The sequence below is a fragment of the Symphalangus syndactylus genome, chromosome X (genome assembly GCF_028878055.3).
Source record: "Symphalangus syndactylus isolate Jambi chromosome X, NHGRI_mSymSyn1-v2.1_pri, whole genome shotgun sequence".
In the NCBI taxonomy this organism is placed as follows: domain Eukaryota; kingdom Metazoa; phylum Chordata; class Mammalia; order Primates; family Hylobatidae; genus Symphalangus; species Symphalangus syndactylus.
In genome coordinates this window covers 138,624,953-138,646,487 of record NC_072447.2, presented here as the reverse complement: position 1 = coordinate 138,646,487, position 21,535 = coordinate 138,624,953, and the positions used below count along the sequence as shown (strand labels likewise).

Sequence of the window (21,535 nt, the reverse complement as noted above, 5' to 3'; positions counted from 1 at the left end):
TTAGTCCTCCCGTGTTTTTCGATTAGAGTTAACGGAAAATCACAGCAACCCCATCCAGGCAGGACATCTAATGGTTCAGACTCTTCCGTAATGAAGGTTTGAGTCATCCTGCCAGGCCAAGCATCATGACCAACTGACATGCTATCTTGGGGCAAAGGGAATGCGAAATGGGTAGTGAAAGAAGGTAGTTACAAATACCAGCTACAACAATGTGAGCTGCTGCAGAAACCACGACTGTAATAGTATTTACCTAATGGGTTAATAATATCTACCAGCACAGGTGGGAATACAAAATAACCAAAACACAAGTTATCCTTTCAAATAAAAACATCTTTTACTAACAGAAATTTCTTAGCCTCTGGAAGGCCATTTGATTCGGTAACATATGGCAGGAGACTTCAGCAATATCCTGCTCCGTTGTAGAAAACAGCGATCTGATCCTTTTCTCTCCTCAATCATTAATGAGATTATGCATTTGGTGTGTGATAATCCTCCAGGGACAAGTATTCTCAAATCATACGTTTGAGTTTCTTCTTAAGGTGCTTAACAAAGTCTCCTCTCACACATCTGAAAAGAAAGAGACATGTCATTAACCAAAAGATAGCCAAAGAACCTATGCTGTAGGAAGCACTGTGACGGATAGAAAGATGAAGTAACAGTCAGCATGGAAATAGAAATGTATCTGCATGGTAAGAGGTAGTCTAGCCGGCAATAACAAGTGCTGGCAAGGGTGTGGAGAAAAGGGAGCCTTCATACACTGTTGGTGGGAATGTAAATTACTACAACAACTATGAAGAACAGTTTGGAGGTTCCTCAAAAAACTAAAAATGGAGCTATCACATGATCCAACAATCCCACTGCTGGGTATATACCCAAGAGAAAGGAAGTCAGTGTACCGAAGAGATATCTGCACTCCCATGTGTGTTGCAGCACCATTCACAGTAGCTAAGATTTGGAAGCAACCTAAGTGTCCACTAACAGATGAGTGGATAAAGAAAATATGGTACATATACACCATAGAGTACTGTTTAGCCATAAAAAAAAAAGAATGAGATTCAGTCATTTGCAACAACACGGATAGAACCGAAGGTCCTTACGTTAAGTGAAATAAGCCAGGCACAGAAAGACAAACTTCACGTGTTCTCACTTACTTTTGGGAGTAAAAATGTAAAACAATTGAACTAATGGAGATAGAGAGTAGAATGGCGGTTACCAGAGGCTGGGAAGGTTAGTGGGGGTGGAGGGTGTGGGAAGTGGGGGTGATTAATAGGTAGAAGTATGGAATAAATAAGAGGTCGCATGTCATAGCCCAACAGGGTGACTATAGTCAGTAATAATTTAATCGCACATTTACAAATAATGAAGAGTATAATTGTATTGTCTGTAACGCAAAGGATAAAACCTTGAGGTGACAGAAACCCAACTTACCTTGATGTGATTATTACACATTGTTGTCTGCATCACAATATCTCATATACTCCAGAAATATATGCATCTGCTATGTCCCTACAGAAATTTTTTAAAAAGAGGTAGTCTAGCAAATACAAAGAGTGTCAACTGAGGGACAATGCGCACCTCAGACTATGGTGAAAATGGAAGTCTCCATAGGATTCGAAGAATGAGTTAGATTCAGATAACATTAGCCTAAGTAACTGTGGAGACAGCCATAACTGTGGGAGACAGCCATAACTATGAGTGAGGACCAGGGTTTGAGAAACGCAAGGCAGAAGCTGTTCCCCCACGCTCACCCCCAGTACTCTATTGAGCCCAAGTGCTTAAAGAAATTGGACAGTTCCTGTTTCTACCCACCTTGCTGCTTCCTTGATGATCGATTCAAAAAATCGTTTCCTGACTTCAGTAGGTCCTTCCACTCCTTCAAGCATTTTGAAGATTTTTTCATATTCTGAAGATGTTTAAAAAAAACTTCAGTATTATCAAATATAAAGAAGAACAGAAGTGAATCTACACCTCAGCAATCATGCTTCAGAGGCTAAAATGTTTTAAATGCTTAAATCAAGATACCTGCACATACAAAACCTAAATAATAGAAAAGACACCTGCACATACATACGAATGTAACTCCTTTAACCATAACCAAGTAAGAAAAGAAAAAGAAAAAATGTACTATGCTTTAGTCAAAGAAAAGAGGAACCACCATAAATTATGTGCAATCTCAACTCTGGCAAAGAATGAGCCTCAACAGGTAGCATGGATATCTTCTGAATCATAGAAAGAGAGACTTCCTATAGTTTTATAAAACAGACATTCTTACACTACTTACTTTGTCCAATGCATCGGATTTCCTTCACTACTTGACGTTTTATATCAGCATTAATTTCTTCTTGGCTTTTAGGAAAAGAGACTGTTTCTCTGCCTTCTAGGTCATCTCCAGAGAAACTGCTGGTAATGTTTCCTCCCACAGGTGCCTTGCTACCAGGTTTCTGCATCATCTCATCTTTGCTGAAGCCAGTGAAGTCATCAGTCTGAGAATCCAATTGGCTGGGTGGAATAGCATCTCCTGTCACAAGCTCTGGTGAAACAAATTTTGACTAAAAGCCATCAGTTGGTGTTTGACCACTTTCTTTCCCCTCCACATAGACCTCATGAATGACAGATCTGGAAACCAAACTGAGAAGTTGAGCTGTGAGATATGTGTGTTTCGTCACCCCTCTGGGTACATCTATGTGCTCCTCAGTTTCTAGGGAATTATTTATTTCATAAATGGGAGGACGTACCAGGGAGAAATCCCAGGCCTGACAAACTGAGGCCAGGACACATAATACAATAAAACCACCTCTTATTTTCTGGCCCTATGAATAGATATGGAAACCAAGTAAGACAGTACAACTCTAAAGCAACATTCACAGATCCCTGGTACTCATGGGATAGTTTCAGCTTGTTATGCTTTACAAGATGAAAGCAACAAGACTCACTTGATATCATGATTTCTCACATTCACTTACAAACTGCCATGCTTTACTGAGCTGGAACCCAGACAACTGGGATACAACTCAACCGGTCTCCTGTTCTATCAAACATATTCTGAGAAAATAGAGGCGGCCGTTACTGCTGAAAGTTCTATACGCACTCCATCACCAAAAAGTCCCTTTTAGTGTATGATTTTCCTCATCCTTCCTTTCTGTCTCACAAAAGTGACTTTCTTTTCACTCCAGGTCTGACACCTCTCATTTATCCATCGTCTGTAGCAGGCAGCGTGCCAGTAGCTGGGGATCAGCAGTAAACAGCCCAGAGAGCAACGTTCCCCGCCCTTGTGGAGCTCACATCCTCATGGGGCGGTCAGACAGTACGTGCACAATGAGCAAATGAAACATACAGTGTTGGGCTAGTGGTAAGGAAGCAGTCCATGGGCCTGTGGGCAACAGCAGCAGAGGGAGCCCCAGGAGCTGCTGCTGGTTGGGCAGAGCCTTCTGTGGAGGTATCCTTGGGCAGGGCTTGAAGGAAGAAGCAGAGCTGCCTGCGCAGAGGCAGAGGGGGAGTTCCAGGTTGCGGCGAGGCCAAGGATATGGGCTGGAGTGGGGATGGACCGGGCACTACGGGGTGAAGGACAGAAGCAGAGAGAGTCAGGAGATGATGGGGCCCGTGTTAGGAGAGGGTGACGGAGGCCAGGCCACGCAGAACCTCGCAGACCAAAGCTGGTTCACAGTCGGTTCTGAGTGCTTAGGAGTGTTGAGGATGGGTGTTCAGGAGCGACATGGCGTCACGTGATTTACATGCCAACATCATGACCCGGCTGCAGGGTTGGAGGGTATGTGTTTGATGCGGGAAATAATGGGAAACATGGAGGTATCACAGGAGCTCAGTGATTGATCATGGCAGAGTGGAATAGAAGGAGAGAGAGAGATGCTGGGGTTCAGGAATTTTTTACAGTATTTAGAGAAGAGAAGAAAAAGAAAGGTAGAAAAAAACAATGATGGGGTCGGGGACGGTGGCTCGTGCGTGTAATCCCAGCACTTTGGGAGGCTGAGGTGGGTGGATCACCTGAGGTGAGGAGTTCGAGACCAGCCTGGCCGACATGGCGAAACCCCATCTCTACTAAACTTACAAAAATTAGCTGTGTGTGGTGGCTGGTGGTTGTAATCCCACTACTCGGGAGGCTGCGGCGGAAGAATCACTTGAAATCAGGAGACGGAGATTTCAGTGAGCCGAGATCTGGCCACTGCACTCCAGCCTGGCCGAGAAGAGCGAAACTCCGTCTCAAGAAAAAAATGATAGAGATTCACCAATAAGGACAGGAAATTTAAAAAAAAAGATTGTGGGAAATGGAAATCCTGGAAGGTTTTCATGAAGAAGCGAGTGAACAACTGTCAAATGCTGCTGAGAAATTAATGGCAATGTCAACCGAAATTGTTGACCTTGTCAAGGACAGTTTCTCTGGAGGGGATGAGGCAGGAGGCCGACTGCACTGGATACAGCATGAAGAGCAGGTGAGGACAGGCTTACTTACTCTTTCCTTTGGACATGGCAGAGCCTGCGGTAAGACTGTCTCCTGCTCCTTGTTTCCTTGCCAACAGGGCCATCTTCTGCCTTTTCTGATACGAAGGACTGTCACATTCCCTGGGACGTTTAAACACGGCGTCAGGATCTACAGCCACCTTCTCTGTTTTATCGGTCATTGTTTCCTGAAAAACACCAGTGAACATACTCCATTCACGACAAAAATCTAACAATCACAAAATGGCAAACAGTCTGCATATGTGTATACAACCAAGACTTTGAATCATTAATTTCACTTTTAATCATGAGCCAACATTTACCAAGTCTCAACAAACACTCTGTTCTCAGGAAAAGAAACCTAATTTTAATGTGCACTAAGTAAAACAGAAGAAAGATGGTATAACCAAATCAATCAGAATGCTTGTGGAATAAGCAGCTGTCATCAACCAAAAATAGATAAAAATATTATTACCTATTTGAAGATGTATAAGCCAATCTGTATTAACCCTCATTAGAAAAAATAGATGTATAAACCAATCTGTATTAACCCTTATTATACATTATATTTTAAATTATATATTATGCATTATATTATACATCATATACATTTAATATATAAGTATTTATGCTTATATATTCAAATAGATGTATAAACCAATCTGTATTAACCCTTATTAGGAACCCTTATTAGAAGATTGATACAAAACTGATAACAACATCTGACAAGGACTTTAGAAGGAAGAAAAACTACAAGATCAAGCCAAAAATACAAGCCAAGATCACCCCTGAACTTAGACACAAAAATTCCAAACTAAGGGTGAGCAAATAAAATGTACTAGTACTTAAAAAGGACATACATCAGCCATGGTGGAGTATATTGCAGAAAGGCAACACTGATTTAACATTTGAATATCGATAAATGTAGTGCACCACATTAACAACAACAACAACAACAACAACAACAAAATAACAGGGAAACACCACATGATCATTTTCATACGTGGGTCAATGTTTAAAGTCCAAGGCAATTTTCTTATTCTGGTTAGCATACGTACAAAAAAATTGTAAATGCCATACTTTATAGTGACGTATCAGTATTTTCTCCCTGAGTTTGAAAACAAGACAAAGATGTCCACTATCCATTCAACAATTTACTGGAGGTTCTAAAAAGTGCCATAGCATCAGGAAAATATAATAGGTTTAAAATTTGGAAAGAAATAAAACTGTCATTATTCACAGATGACATTGTTCTGTGCATAGAAAAATGCAGAACAATAAAATCATTATGATTAATAGGCAAATTTAGTCAACTTACTAGATATAATGAAAACCAATGGCATTTCTGTATAATTAACAGCAACAAATAATTAGAATATGAGATTTCAAATGTCATTAAAAACAGTTCCAAAAACATCAAATATTTAGGAACAAATCTAATCAAGATGTGCTAGAGTGCTTCACAAAAATTATAAAACATCACTCAGAGAAATTCAAGACTGCAGTAAATGGAGAAAAATATTCTTTCCGTGCATTGGAAGACATTTTTTTTTTTTTTTTTGATTTGGAGCCTCGCTCTGTCACCCAGCCTGGAGTGGAGTGGCACAGTCTCTGCTCACTGCAACCCCCACCTCCCGGGTTCAAGCAATTCTCCTGCCTCAGCCTCCTGAGTAGCTGCGATTACAGGCGCCTGCCACGATGCTGGATAAAGAAAATGTGGTACATATACACCACAGAATACTATGCAGCCATAAAAAAGAATGAGTTCGTGTCCTTTGAAGGGACATGTGTCAGCAAGCTAACACAGGAACAGAAAACCAAACACCACATGTTCTCACTCATAAGTGGGAGTTGAACAATGAGAACACATGGACGAAGGGAGGAGAACATCACATGGTGGGGCCTGTCAGGGGGTGGGGGGCTAGGGGAGGGATAGCATTAGAGAAATACCTAATGTAGATGACGGGTCGATGGGTGCGGCAAACCACCATGGCATGTGTCTTCCTATGTAACAAACCTGCACGTTCTGCACATGTATCCCAGAACTTAAAGTATAATTTTAAAAAAAGGAATATTATCCTAATGGCATTGGGTGAGGCAAAGATGTTTCTTAAAATAATAAAAAGCACTAGCCATAAGTAATACACTGATTAATAAAATTAAGAGAATCTGTTCATCTAAAACACATTATTGAGATCGTGTAAAAGCAAAAGAGATTTATAGAAGATACTAAAATTGTATATGTATTTTTATATATGTACATATACGCCTGGGTGCCTGTGTGTATAACTCAAATACAGAATATATGGAAGCTACAAATCCATTTTAAAAATACAAACATCTCAGTAAAAGCTGGGGGAAAATACCTGAAAAGGAACTTCATAAAAGGCATAGTTAAATGACCAATAAACACATAAAATGGTGCAAAAAAAAATGCAATAAATAGCCGGGTGCGGTGGCACTGCTCCAGTCTGGGTGACAGAGGGAGACCCCGTCTCAAAAGACAAACAAAAATCAATCAATAAAAACAATGTTTTAAAAAGGCACTCGATCTCATTAATCAGCAGAGAAACGCGAGTGTAGACATAAGGAGGGATCACTGCACACCCATCAGAGTGGCTGGAATGAAAGACTAACGGTACGGCGAGTGTTCGAATGTGGCACAGCTGGAACCTTCGAATATTTCTGGACTCCCATTCCCACACAGACACCTGAGGCTGTGGCTGAAAGATCAGATAGAATCCCGGGAAAGAGTTCCTTCAGAATTGAGATCAACCAATCGAGGAAAAGCACCCCAACCTGGGTCGAGACAGAGTTCCCAAGGTCACGTGGCCTCCTTCATGGCTGACACAGAGCTCCCTGAGTCCCACCATAGGCTTAGAGAATCCAAGGAACATTACCCCATTCCCCGGCGGCACCGGGAGAGTGCACCTACGGATAGTAATTTTAAAAACCCAGCACCAAGAGAAAGCATCCAGTAAGCGTCCACAACGGGGATAAGCAGAACCAAAGAAAGGCCAACACATTCTAGCTGAGAGCGAGCGACACCCGAGGACAAATGCGCCTCACGGCCGACATCAGCACCCAAGGAAGAGTCCATCAGAGGTTGAGATAAAGCCCCTGACAGTGACCCCACAGGGCTACAATCATGTGTCCGGGGCACAGCCACCCCCACCACGTTCCATGAGCACAGATAGTGTCCCCAAGGCAGAGTCCCCCCTCAGGACAGCGACTGAGTGGGAAAGAAACACCGCCGCACCTGAGGCCGACACAGGCAACCGAGGCATGGCCCCCACCCCCCGGGCTCAGGTCATTTCAGCAAGAAAAGTCGCCTTTTCCATCACCGAGAGAGAGCCCCCAAGAAAAGCCCCCCGGCCCCACAACATAGCCGAGACGGGGTGCCCAAGGAAAACGCTCCCCCGCGGCTGACACAGGCGCCCATGGCGGTGTCCCCAGAGCTGAGCCACTTCCCCACGGGAGCCCTCCCACACACCGGACAGAGAACACCACAGAAAAGACTCTCTCTGAGGAAAAAGGACACTTTCCAGGGCGAAATTAAAGCATCCGGGGAAAAACTGCCCACTCACAGTCCTGAAGTCCTGACCTTGCTGGAGGAGAGATGGCGGCACCTCACAAAATGGCAGTGAAGTTGTGGCACCTCACAAAATGGCAGTGAATTGTGGCACCTCACAAAATGGCAGTGAAGTTGTGGCACCTCACAAAATGGCAGTGAATTGTGGCACCTCACAAAATGGCAGTGAAGTTGTGGCGCCTCCCCACTGGTGGCACTTTCTAGAAACCTGCCCTCTGGGAGTTGTGGGAAATGTGCCCCCTAGGGCACCTGGGAGTGATGTGCATGGGGAGGCGTCTCACCAGAAGCACCGATCCCGTTCGGCCCAAAGGGGATGGAAGGAAGGCAAGTAGCCAGCCACAGCGTGCCTGCCCCAGCCGAACACTGGGAACCTGTTGGGGGCGCCAGAGTCCTGAGGAGAAGCCTCGTGCCCCAGAGAACCAGGAAGCGCAGCCCTCCCCTTCGTTGACTCTGGCGCCCTCTACAGGCGACTTTCAGTAACAACTGCACAGCAACATAAGCAGAGGAACGCAGAACCTTCTCACACAGCGGGATGAAATCGCCTGGGTAACATAGTGAGACCCCGGCTCTACAAAGCAACCAACCAACCAAAACAAGAAAGAAAAAAAAAAAAGAAAAACACAAAAATTAGCTGGGCATGGTGGTGCATGCCTGTGGTCCCAACTACTCAGGAAGTTGAGGTGGGAGGATCGCTTGAACCCGGGAGGCGGAGGTAGCAGTGAGCCAAGATCGCGCCAGTGCACTCCATCCCAGGTGATACAGGAGACTCTATCAAAAAAAAAAAAAAAAGAAAAAGAAAGAAAAAGAAACAACAACAACAACAAACTGAAATTTTCACTTGAGGGGGTTGTTTTTTAAAGTCAACCCTGACCGGGCGCAGCGGCTCACGCCTGTAATCTCAGCACTTTGGGAGGGCGAAGTGTCTGGATCACCTGAGGTCAAGAGTTCAAGACCAGCATGGCCAACATGGTGAATCCCGTCTCTACTAAAAATACAGAAAATTAGTCAGGCGTGGTGGCGCGCACCTGTAGTCCCGCTAAGGAAGGAGACCACTATTACTCCTGCTGCCCTCCTCCCCCTACTTTGCCTAGTTCACAAGACAGGAGGAAAGAGAGAAAGCAAAAAGTTGGAAAAAAAAAAAAAAAAAGTAAAATAAATAGCCAGACAACCTTGGCACCACCACCCGGCCCTAGGAATTAAAAAAAGTAATAATCATAACATCAACCCCTGACCTAAACTATTTGTGTTATCTGTAAATTCCAGACACTGTATGAAAAAAAGCATTGTAAAACTTTTTGTTCTGTTAGCTGCTGCATGTAGCCCCCAGTCACATTTCCCACGCTTGCTCAATTTATCACCACTCTTTCACGCGGACCCCTTAAAGTTGTAAGCCTTTAAAAAGGCTAAGAATTTCTTTTTCGGGGAACTCAGCTCTTACGACGCAAGTTGGCCGACGCTCCCAGCCGAATAAACCACTTCCTTCTTTAATCCGGTGTCTGAGGAGTTTTGTCTGCGGCTCATCCTGCTACATTTCTTGGTTTCCTGACCGGGAAGCGAGGTGATTAAAGGACAGTCGAGGCAGCTCCTTAGGCAGCTTATGCCTGCCCTGTAGAGCATCCCTGCTGGGAACTCTGGCCAGCTTGAGCGATGCGGATCCTGAGAGCGCTCCGGGGTAGGCATTTGCCCCGGTGGAACGCCTTGTCAGAGCAGTGCACAGCAGGCCCCCGCGGAGGATCAACGCAGTGGCTGAACACCGGGAAGGAACTGGCACTTTAAGTCTGGACATCTAAAACTTGGTAAGACTGGTCTTTGGAACTTGCCAACTCCATTTGAGTGGAAGCGTGGCCAGGTCACCCACGGTGCGCCTGTACCAGCACTTTGGTTTTTGTTTTTGACTTGACTTGAGTTGCTTGATACTTCTAGTTTTGATTTTGACTTGACTTGAATTGCTTGATAAAAAGGCATGCCTTTATTGGCGCTTTGGTTTTCTTTCCATGGAATGGAAGACATTATTAAGAGACATTATTGTTATTTCTCTCAGAATGATCGTAGCAATCATATTTAAAATTCCACCGTGTTAACAAAATTTTTTCTAAAAACTGACAAACAGATAATTGTTTTAAGTATATGCAAATGGAAGATTTGGTAAAGCTAAGACAGTCTTTAAGGAAAAGAACTAAGTTGGTAGATATACACTACTAAATATGAGATTTACTATAAAGGTAGAGTAATTAAAACCGTGTGGTATTGGAGCAATGACAGGCAAATACACCAAGGGCAGAGGACACAGAGGCCAGAAACAATCTGGAAATGGAAAATAGCTAGATTTACCACAGAAGAGCTCCTGTAAATCACTGTGGAAAGACTAGTGCTTTTAATAAAATCACTTCATAAATGCAGGGAAAATACAAACTTTGATTCTTACCCCATCCCACTGCAGAAAACGTTATTAAAGATAGATAGTGAATCCAGTAAAAAATATAAGATATTAGCTTTACAGCTTTAGGATAGGCCAAGGTGTTTTTGATTAGGATAAAAAAGCTCTAACCATAAAGAATACATTGTTTAATTAGACATAATTAAATGTAAAACTTCTATTCCTCAAAAGACACTCTTAAGAGAGTGCAAAAGCAAAGCATATATGTAGATTACATATTATATAATGTATAGTATAGGTTATATATAAAAATATACATTAATCATATATAAATATATATTTATATATAATATATATTATATATATAACATTATATACATCTGACAACAACTGAGTGGAATCCAGAGTATATCCAGAACTATAAATCAATTTTAAAAGCAAACATCGCAATAAAATTTGGGGGGAAAAGCTGAATACGCACTTCATAAGAGTCATACTCAAATATACCTTTAATAATCACATAAAATATACCCGGACTCTGACTTTACTCCATTCCATGAAAATTTATTTGAGGTGAATAGGAGATCTAGAAGAAAACTTAGAATATTATCGTCATGGCATTGGGGGAGGCAAAGGTTTTCACTTAAAATAATAAAAAGCTCTAGCCATAAACAATAGACTGATTAATAAGATTAAGAGAATCTGTTCATCTAAAACACATTATTGAGATAGTGTAAAAGCAAAACAGATTTGTAGAAGACATTAAAATTGTGTATGTATTTTAATATATGTACATATATGCCTGTGTGCATGTGTGTATAACTGAAACCCAGAATATACGTAAACTACAAATCCATTTTTAAAATACAAACATCTCAACAAAATTTGGCAGAAAAGACCTCAAAAGGAACTTCCTTAAAGACATGGTTAAATGACCAATAAACACATAAAAAAGTGCTCCGAAAAAAAATCAACAAATAGCTGGGCACAGTGGCTCACGCCTGTAATCCCAGCACTTTGGGAGGCCGAATTGGGCAGATCACTTGAGTCCAGGAGTTCGAGACCAGCCTGGGCAATTTGGCGAAACTCCGTCTCTACTAAAAAATACACAGATTAGCCAGGCTTGGTGGCATGCGCTTGTAGTCCCAGCTACTGAGGCACGAGAATCGAGCGAGCCTGGGAGGTCGAGGTTGCAGTGAGCCGAGATCACGCCTCTGCACTCCAGCCTGACCTCGTCCCAAAAAACAATCAAAAATCAATAAATGAACACTTTTTTAAAAAGGGTGCTCAATCTCATTAATTAGCACAAAATTGCAAGTGTAGACATAAGGAGAGATCACTACACTCCCAAAGAGTGGCCGGAATGAAAGAATAATTGCACAGTGAGTTGTGTGCATGTGGCGAATCTGGAACCTATCAAACATTTCTGGACCCCGATTCCCGCACAGACATCCGAGGCTATGGCTGAAAGGTCAGATAGAATCCTGGGGAAGAGCTCCCTCAGGACTGAGAACCAACCAAGGAAAAGCACCCGACCCCGGGGTGAGACAGAGCTCCCAAGGTCAGCTGGGCGCCCTCGTGGCTGACACAGAGTTCCCCGAGTCCCACCACAGGCTCAGAGAATCCAAGGAACAGCACTCCACTCCCCCGCGGCACCAGGAGACAGCACCCAGAGATAACAATTTTAAAAACCCAGCACCAAGAGAAAGCGTCTGGTAAGCGTCCCCATCAGGGATAAGCAGAACCAAAGAAAAGCCAACACATCCTAGCCGAGAGCGAGCGACGTCTAAGGACAAATGTGCCCCACAACCGAAGACAGCACTCAAGGAAGAGTCCCTCACAGGCTGAGACAAAGCCCGCAACGGAGAGTGACCCCATAGGGCTGCGATCATGCGTCCAGGGCACAGCCACCACCACCCCGGCTCTTGAACATAGACAGAGTTCCCAAGGCAGAGTCCCCCCTCAGGGCTGCCACCGAGCAGGGAAGAAAAACGGCCACACCCGAGGCTGACACAGGCAACCAAGGCAGGGTCCCCAACCCCGGGCTCAGGTCATTTCAGCAGGAAAAGTCCCACGCATCACCGAGGGAGCCCCCAAGAAAAGCCCCCCGGACCCACAACATAGCCGAGACGGGGTGCCCAAGGAAAACACTCCCCCACGGTTGACACAGGCGCCCATGGCGGTGTCCTCAGAGTGGAGCCACTTTCCCAGGGAACCCTACCACACACCCGACAGAGAACACCTCAGAAAAGACACTTTCTGAGGAAAAAGGACACTTTCCAGGGCGAAATTAAAGCATCCGGGGAAAAACTGCCCCACTCACAGTCCTGAAGTCCTGACCTTGCTGGAGGAGAGACGGCGGCACCTCACAAAATGGCAGTGAAGTTGTGGCACCTCACAAAATGGCAGTGAATTGTGGCACCTCACAAAATGGCAGTGAAGTTGTGGCACCTCACAAAATGGCAGTGAATTGTGGCACCTCACAAAATGGCAGTGAAGTTGTGGCGCCTCCCCACTGGTGGCACTTTCTAGAAACCTGCCCTCTGGGAGTTGTGGGAAATGTGCCCCCTAGGGCACCTGGGAGTGATGTGCATGGGGAGGCGTCTCACCAGAAGCACCGATCCCGTTCGGCCCAAAGGGGATGGAAGGAAGGCAAGTAGCCAGCCACAGCGTGCCTGCCCCAGCTGAACACTGGGAACCTGTTGGGGGCGCCAGAGTCCTGAGGAGAAGCCTCGTGCCCCAGAGAACCAGGAAGCGCAGCCCTCCCCTTCGTTGACTCTGGCGCCCTCTACAGGCGACTTTCAGTAACAACTGCACAGCAACATAAGCAGAGGAACGCAGAACCTTCTCACACAGCGGGATGAAATCGCCTGGGTAACATAGTGAGACCCCGGCTCTACAAAGCAACCAACCAACCAAAACAAGAAAGAAAAAAAAAAAAAAGAAAAACACAAAAATTAGCTGGGCATGGTGGTGCATGCCTGTGGTCCCAACTACTCAGGAAGTTGAGGTGGGAGGATCGCTTGAACCCGGGAGGCGGAGGTAGCAGTGAGCCAAGATCGCGCCAGTGCACTCCATCCCAGGTGATACAGGAGACTCTATCAAAAAAAAAAAAAAGAAAAAAGAAAAAGAAAGAAAAAGAAACAACAACAACAACAAACTGAAATTTTCACTTGAGGGGGTTGTTTTTTAAAGTCAACCCTGACCGGGCGCAGCGGCTCACGCCTGTAATCTCAGCACTTTGGGAGGGCGAAGTGTCTGGATCACCTGAGGTCAAGAGTTCAAGACCAGCATGGCCAACATGGTGAATCCCGTCTCTACTAAAAATACAGAAAATTAGTCAGGCGTGGTGGCGCGCACCTGTAGTCCCGCTAAGGAAGGAGACCACTATTACTCCTGCTGCCCTCCTCCCCCTACTTTGCCTAGTTCACAAGACAGGAGGAAAGAGAGAAAGCAAAAAGTTGGAAAAAAAAAAAAAAAAAGTAAAATAAATAGCCAGACAACCTTGGCACCACCACCCGGCCCTAGGAATTAAAAAAAGTAATAATCATAACATCAACCCCTGACCTAAACTATTTGTGTTATCTGTAAATTCCAGACACTGTATGAAAAAAAGCATTGTAAAACTTTTTGTTCTGTTAGCTGCTGCATGTAGCCCCCAGTCACATTTCCCACGCTTGCTCAATTTATCACCACTCTTTCACGCGGACCCCTTAAAGTTGTAAGCCTTTAAAAAGGCTAAGAATTTCTTTTTCGGGGAACTCAGCTCTTACGACGCAAGTTGGCCGACGCTCCCAGCCGAATAAACCACTTCCTTCTTTAATCCGGTGTCTGAGGAGTTTTGTCTGCGGCTCATCCTGCTACATTTCTTGGTTTCCTGACCGGGAAGCGAGGTGATTAAAGGACAGTCGAGGCAGCTCCTTAGGCAGCTTATGCCTGCCCTGTAGAGCATCCCTGCTGGGAACTCTGGCCAGCTTGAGCGATGCGGATCCTGAGAGCGCTCCGGGGTAGGCATTTGCCCCGGTGGAACGCCTTGTCAGAGCAGTGCACAGCAGGCCCCCGCGGAGGATCAACGCAGTGGCTGAACACCGGGAAGGAACTGGCACTTTAAGTCTGGACATCTAAAACTTGGTAAGACTGGTCTTTGGAACTTGCCAACTCCATTTGAGTGGAAGCGTGGCCAGGTCACCCACGGTGCGCCTGTACCAGCACTTTGGTTTTTGTTTTTGACTTGACTTGAGTTGCTTGATACTTCTAGTTTTGATTTTGACTTGACTTGAATTGCTTGATAAAAAGGCATGCCTTTATTGGCGCTTTGGTTTTCTTTCCATGGAATGGAAGACATTATTAAGAGACATTATTGTTATTTCTCTCAGAATGATCGTAGCAATCATATTTAAAATTCCACCGTGTTAACAAAATTTTTTCTAAAAACTGACAAACAGATAATTGTTTTAAGTATATGCAAATGGAAGATTTGGTAAAGCTAAGACAGTCTTTAAGGAAAAGAACTAAGTTGGTAGATATACACTACTAAATATGAGATTTACTATAAAGGTAGAGTAATTAAAACCGTGTGGTATTGGAGCAATGACAGGCAAATACACCAAGGGCAGAGGACACAGAGGCCAGAAACAATCTGGAAATGGAAAATAGCTAGATTTACCACAGAAGAGCTCCTGTAAATCACTGTGGAAAGACTAGTGCTTTTAATAAAATCACTTCATAAATGCAGGGAAAATACAAACTTTGATTCTTACCCCATCCCACTGCAGAAAACGTTATTAAAGATAGATAGTGAATCCAGTAAAAAATATAAGATATTAGCTTTACAGCTTTAGGATAGGCCAAGGTGTTTTTGATTAGGATAAAAAAGCTCTAACCATAAAGAATACATTGTTTAATTAGACATAATTAAATGTAAAACTTCTATTCCTCAAAAGACACTCTTAAGAGAGTGCAAAAGCGAAGCATATATGTAGATTACATATTATATAATGTATAGTATAGGTTATATATAAAAATATACATTAATCATATATAAATATATATTTATATATAATATATATTATATATATAACATTATATACATCTGACAACAACTGAGTGGAATCCAGAGTATATCCAGAACTACAAATCAATTTTAAAAGCAAACATCGCAATAAAATTTGGGGGGAAAAGCTGAATACGCACTTCATAAGAGTCATACTCAAATATACCTTTAATAATCACATAAAATATACCCGGACTCTGACTTTACTCCATTCCATGAAAATTTATTTGAGGTGAATAGGAGATCTAGAAGAAAACTTAGAATATTATCGTCATGGCATTGGGGGAGGCAAAGGTTTTCACTTAAAATAATAAAAAGCTCTAGCCATAAACAATAGACTGATTAATAAGATTAAGAGAATCTGTTCATCTAAAACACATTATTGAGATAGTGTAAAAGCAAAACAGATTTGTAGAAGACATTAAAATTGTGTATGTATTTTAATATATGTACATATATGCCTGTGTGCATGTGTGTATAACTGAAACCCAGAATATACGTAAACTACAAATCCATTTTTAAAATACAAACATCTCAACAAAATTTGGCAGAAAAGACCTCAAAAGGAACTTCCTTAAAGACATGGTTAAATGACCAATAAACACATAAAAAAGTGCTCCGAAAAAAAATCAACAAATAGCTGGGCACAGTGGCTCACGCCTGTAATCCCAGCACTTTGGGAGGCCGAATTGGGCAGATCACTTGAGTCCAGGAGTTCGAGACCAGCCTGGGCAATTTGGCGAAACTCCGTCTCTACTAAAAAATACACAGATTAGCCAGGCTTGGTGGCATGCGCTTGTAGTCCCAGCTACTGAGGCACGAGAATCGAGCGAGCCTGGGAGGTCGAGGTTGCAGTGAGCCGAGATCACGCCTCTGCACTCCAGCCTGACCTCGTCCCAAAAAACAATCAAAAATCAATAAATGAACACTTTTTTAAAAAGGGTGCTCAATCTCATTAATTAGCACAAAATTGCAAGTGTAGACATAAGGAGAGATCACTACACTCCCAAAGAGTGGCCGGAATGAAAGAATAATTGCACAGTGAGTTGTGTGCATGTGGCGAATCTGGAACCTATCAAACATTTCTGGACCCCGATTCCCGCACAGACATCCGAGGCTATGGCTGAAAGGTCAGATAGAATCCTGGGGAAGAGCTCCCTCAGGACTGAGAACCAACCAAGGAAAAGCACCCGACCCCGGGGTGAGACAGAGCTCCCAAGGTCAGCTGGGCGCCCTCGTGGCTGACACAGAGTTCCCCGAGTCCCACCACAGGCTCAGAGAATCCAAGGAACAGCACTCCACTCCCCCGCGGCACCAGGAGACAGCACCCAGAGATAACAATTTTAAAAACCCAGCACCAAGAGAAAGCGTCTGGTAAGCGTCCCCATCAGGGATAAGCAGAACCAAAGAAAAGCCAACACATCCTAGCCGAGAGCGAGCGACGTCTAAGGACAAATGTGCCCCACAACCGAAGACAGCACTCAAGGAAGAGTCCCTCACAGGCTGAGACAAAGCCCGTAACGGAGAGTGACCCCATAGGGCTGCGATCATGCGTCCAGGGCACAGCCACCACCACCCCGGCTCTTGAACATAGACAGAGTTCCCAAGGCAGAGTCCCCCCTCAGGGCTGCCACCGAGCAGGGAAGAAAAACGGCCACACCCGAGGCTGACACAGGCAACCAAGGCAGGGTCCCCAACCCCGGGCTCAGGTCATTTCAGCAGGAAAAGTCCCACGCATCACCGAGGGAGCCCCCAAGAAAAGCCCCCCGGACCCACAACATAGCCGAGACGGGGTGCCCAAGGAAAACACTCCCCCACGGTTGACACAGGCGCCCATGGCGGTGTCCTCAGAGTGGAGCCACTTTCCCAGGGAACCCTACCACACACCCGACAGAGAACACCTCAGAAAAGACACTTTCTGAGGAAAAAGGACACTTTCCAGGGCGAAATTAAAGCATCCGGGGAAAAACTGCCCCACTCACAGTCCTGAAGTCCTGACCTTGCTGGAGGAGAGACGGCGGCACCTCACAAAATGGCAGTGAAGTTGTGGCACCTCACAAAATGGCAGTGAATTGTGGCACCTCACAAAATGGCAGTGAAGTTGTGGCACCTCACAAAATGGCAGTGAATTGTGGCACCTCACAAAATGGCAGTGAAGTTGTGGCGCCTCCCCACTGGTGGCACTTTCTAGAAACCTGCCCTCTGGGAGTTGTGGGAAATGTGCCCCCTAGGGCACCTGGGAGTGATGTGCATGGGGAGGCGTCTCACCAGAAGCACCGATCCCGTTCGGCCCAAAGGGGATGGAAGGAAGGCAAGTAGCCAGCCACAGCGTGCCTGCCCCAGCTGAACACTGGGAACCTGTTGGGGGCGCCAGAGTCCTGAGGAGAAGCCTCGTGCCCCAGAGAACCAGGAAGCGCAGCCCTCCCCTTCGTTGACTCTGGCGCCCTCTACAGGCGACTTTCAGTAACAACTGCACAGCAACATAAGCAGAGGAACGCAGAACCTTCTCACACAGCGGGATGAAATCGCCTGGGTAACATAGTGAGACCCCGGCTCTACAAAGCAACCAACCAACCAAAACAAGAAAGAAAAAAAAAAAAAAGAAAAACACAAAAATTAGCTGGGCATGGTGGTGCATGCCTGTGGTCCCAACTACTCAGGAAGTTGAGGTGGGAGGATCGCTTGAACCCGGGAGGCGGAGGTAGCAGTGAGCCAAGATCGCGCCAGTGCACTCCATCCCAGGTGATACAGGAGACTCTATCAAAAAAAAAAAAAAGAAAAAAGAAAAAGAAAGAAAAAGAAACAACAACAACAACAAACTGAAATTTTCACTTGAGGGGGTTGTTTTTTAAAGTCAACCCTGACCGGGCGCAGCGGCTCACGCCTGTAATCTCAGCACTTTGGGAGGGCGAAGTGTCTGGATCACCTGAGGTCAAGAGTTCAAGACCAGCATGGCCAACATGGTGAATCCCGTCTCTACTAAAAATACAGAAAATTAGTCAGGCGTGGTGGCGCGCACCTGTAGTCCCGCTAAGGAAGGAGACCACTATTACTCCTGCTGCCCTCCTCCCCCTACTTTGCCTAGTTCACAAGACAGGAGGAAAGAGAGAAAGCAAAAAGTTGGAAAAAAAAAAAAAAAAAGTAAAATAAATAGCCAGACAACCTTGGCACCACCACCCGGCCCTAGGAATTAAAAAAAGTAATAATCATAACATCAACCCCTGACCTAAACTATTTGTGTTATCTGTAAATTCCAGACACTGTATGAAAAAAAGCATTGTAAAACTTTTTGTTCTGTTAGCTGCTGCATGTAGCCCCCAGTCACATTTCCCACGCTTGCTCAATTTATCACCACTCTTTCACGCGGACCCCTTAAAGTTGTAAGCCTTTAAAAAGGCTAAGAATTTCTTTTTCGGGGAACTCAGCTCTTACGACGCAAGTTGGCCGACGCTCCCAGCCGAATAAACCACTTCCTTCTTTAATCCGGTGTCTGAGGAGTTTTGTCTGCGGCTCATCCTGCTACATTTCTTGGTTTCCTGACCGGGAAGCGAGGTGATTAAAGGACAGTCGAGGCAGCTCCTTAGGCAGCTTATGCCTGCCCTGTAGAGCATCCCTGCTGGGAACTCTGGCCAGCTTGAGCGATGCGGATCCTGAGAGCGCTCCGGGGTAGGCATTTGCCCCGGTGGAACGCCTTGTCAGAGCAGTGCACAGCAGGCCCCCGCGGAGGATCAACGCAGTGGCTGAACACCGGGAAGGAACTGGCACTTTAAGTCTGGACATCTAAAACTTGGTAAGACTGGTCTTTGGAACTTGCCAACTCCATTTGAGTGGAAGCGTGGCCAGGTCACCCACGGTGCGCCTGTACCAGCACTTTGGTTTTTGTTTTTGACTTGACTTGAGTTGCTTGATACTTCTAGTTTTGATTTTGACTTGACTTGAATTGCTTGATAAAAAGGCATGCCTTTATTGGCGCTTTGGTTTTCTTTCCATGGAATGGAAGACATTATTAAGAGACATTATTGTTATTTCTCTCAGAATGATCGTAGCAATCATATTTAAAATTCCACCGTGTTAACAAAATTTTTTCTAAAAACTGACAAACAGATAATTGTTTTAAGTATATGCAAATGGAAGATTTGGTAAAGCTAAGACAGTCTTTAAGGAAAAGAACTAAGTTGGTAGATATACACTACTAAATATGAGATTTACTATAAAGGTAGAGTAATTAAAACCGTGTGGTATTGGAGCAATGACAGGCAAATACACCAAGGGCAGAGGACACAGAGGCCAGAAACAATCTGGAAATGGAAAATAGCTAGATTTACCACAGAAGAGCTCCTGTAAATCACTGTGGAAAGACTAGTGCTTTTAATAAAATCACTTCATAAATGCAGGGAAAATACAAACTTTGATTCTTACCCCATCCCACTGCAGAAAACGTTATTAAAGATAGATAGTGAATCCAGTAAAAAATATAAGATATTAGCTTTACAGCTTTAGGATAGGCCAAGGTGTTTTTGATTAGGATAAAAAAGCTCTAACCATAAAGAATACATTGTTTAATTAGACATAATTAAATGTAAAACTTCTATTGCTCAAAAGACACTCTTAAGAGAGTGCAAAAGCGAAGCATATATGTAGATTACATATTATATAATGTATAGTATAGGTTATATATAAAAATATACATTAATCATATATAAATATATATTTATATATAATATATATTATATATATAACATTATATACATCTGACAACAACTGAGTGGAATCCAGAGTATATCCAGAACTACAAATCAATTTTAAAAGCAAACATCGCAATAAAATTTGGGGGGAAAAGCTGAATACGCACTTCATAAGAGTCATACTCAAATATACCTTTAATAATCACATAAAATATACCCGGACTCTGACTTTACTCCATTCCATGAAAATTTATTTGAGGTGAATAGGAGATCTAGAAGAAAACTTAGAATATTATCGTCATGGCATTGGGGGAGGCAAAGGTTTTCACTTAAAATAATAAAAAGCTCTAGCCATAAACAATAGACTGATTAATAAGATTAAGAGAATCTGTTCATCTAAAACACATTATTGAGATAGTGTAAAAGCAAAACAGATTTGTAGAAGACATTAAAATTGTGTATGTATTTTAATATATGTACATATATGCCTGTGTGCATGTGTGTATAACTGAAACCCAGAATATACGTAAACTACAAATCCATTTTTAAAATACAAACATCTCAACAAAATTTGGCAGAAAAGACCTCAAAAGGAACTTCCTTAAAGACATGGTTAAATGACCAATAAACACATAAAAAAGTGCTCCGAAAAAAAATCAACAAATAGCTGGGCACAGTGGCTCACGCCTGTAATCCCAGCACTTTGGGAGGCCGAATTGGGCAGATCACTTGAGTCCAGGAGTTCGAGACCAGCCTGGGCAATTTGGCGAAACTCCGTCTCTACTAAAAAATACACAGATTAGCCAGGCTTGGTGGCATGCGCTTGTAGTCCCAGCTACTGAGGCACGAGAATCGAGCGAGCCTGGGAGGTCGAGGTTGCAGTGAGCCGAGATCACGCCTCTGCACTCCAGCCTGACCTCGTCCCAAAAAACAATCAAAAATCAATAAATGAACACTTTTTTAAAAAGGGTGCTCAATCTCATTAATTAGCACAAAATTGCAAGTGTAGACATAAGGAGAGATCACTACACTCCCAAAGAGTGGCCGGAATGAAAGAATAATTGCACAGTGAGTTGTGTGCATGTGGCGAATCTGGAACCTATCAAACATTTCTGGACCCCGATTCCCGCACAGACATCCGAGGCTATGGCTGAAAGGTCAGATAGAATCCTGGGGAAGAGCTCCCTCAGGACTGAGAACCAACCAAGGAAAAGCACCCGACCCCGGGGTGAGACAGAGCTCCCAAGGTCAGCTGGGCGCCCTCGTGGCTGACACAGAGTTCCCCGAGTCCCACCACAGGCTCAGAGAATCCAAGGAACAGCACTCCACTCCCCCGCGGCACCAGGAGACAGCACCCAGAGATAACAATTTTAAAA

At 44.0% G+C, this 21,535-nt stretch overlaps 1 protein-coding gene across 7 annotated transcripts in view; it reads right to left on the bottom strand.

Annotated features, from left to right (window-relative positions):
- Positions 1 to 309: 309 nt before the first annotated feature.
- Positions 310 to 21,535, bottom strand: part of LOC129475547 (cancer/testis antigen family 45 member A1) — a 36,139-nt gene continuing 14,913 nt past the window's right edge. For 2 of the 7 annotated variants that reach the window (XM_055267674.1, XM_055267675.1), the window contains exons 2-5: positions 4,466 to 4,640; positions 2,282 to 2,530; positions 1,810 to 1,903; positions 310 to 567 (exon numbers count right to left, since the gene is read on the bottom strand). In XM_055267674.1, coding sequence (XP_055123649.1) covers positions 510 to 567; positions 1,810 to 1,903; positions 2,282 to 2,530; positions 4,466 to 4,634 — 570 coding nt within the window. In that variant the 5' untranslated portion in view covers positions 4,635 to 4,640 and the 3' untranslated portion in view covers positions 310 to 509. Of the gene's footprint in view, positions 568 to 1,809; positions 1,904 to 2,281; positions 2,531 to 4,465; positions 4,641 to 8,039; positions 8,090 to 8,325; positions 8,502 to 12,744; positions 12,838 to 21,535 lie in introns of those variants that run through there. The other 5 variants (XM_055267673.1, XM_063635060.1, XM_055267676.2 and 2 more) reach the window with 5 other exon arrangements.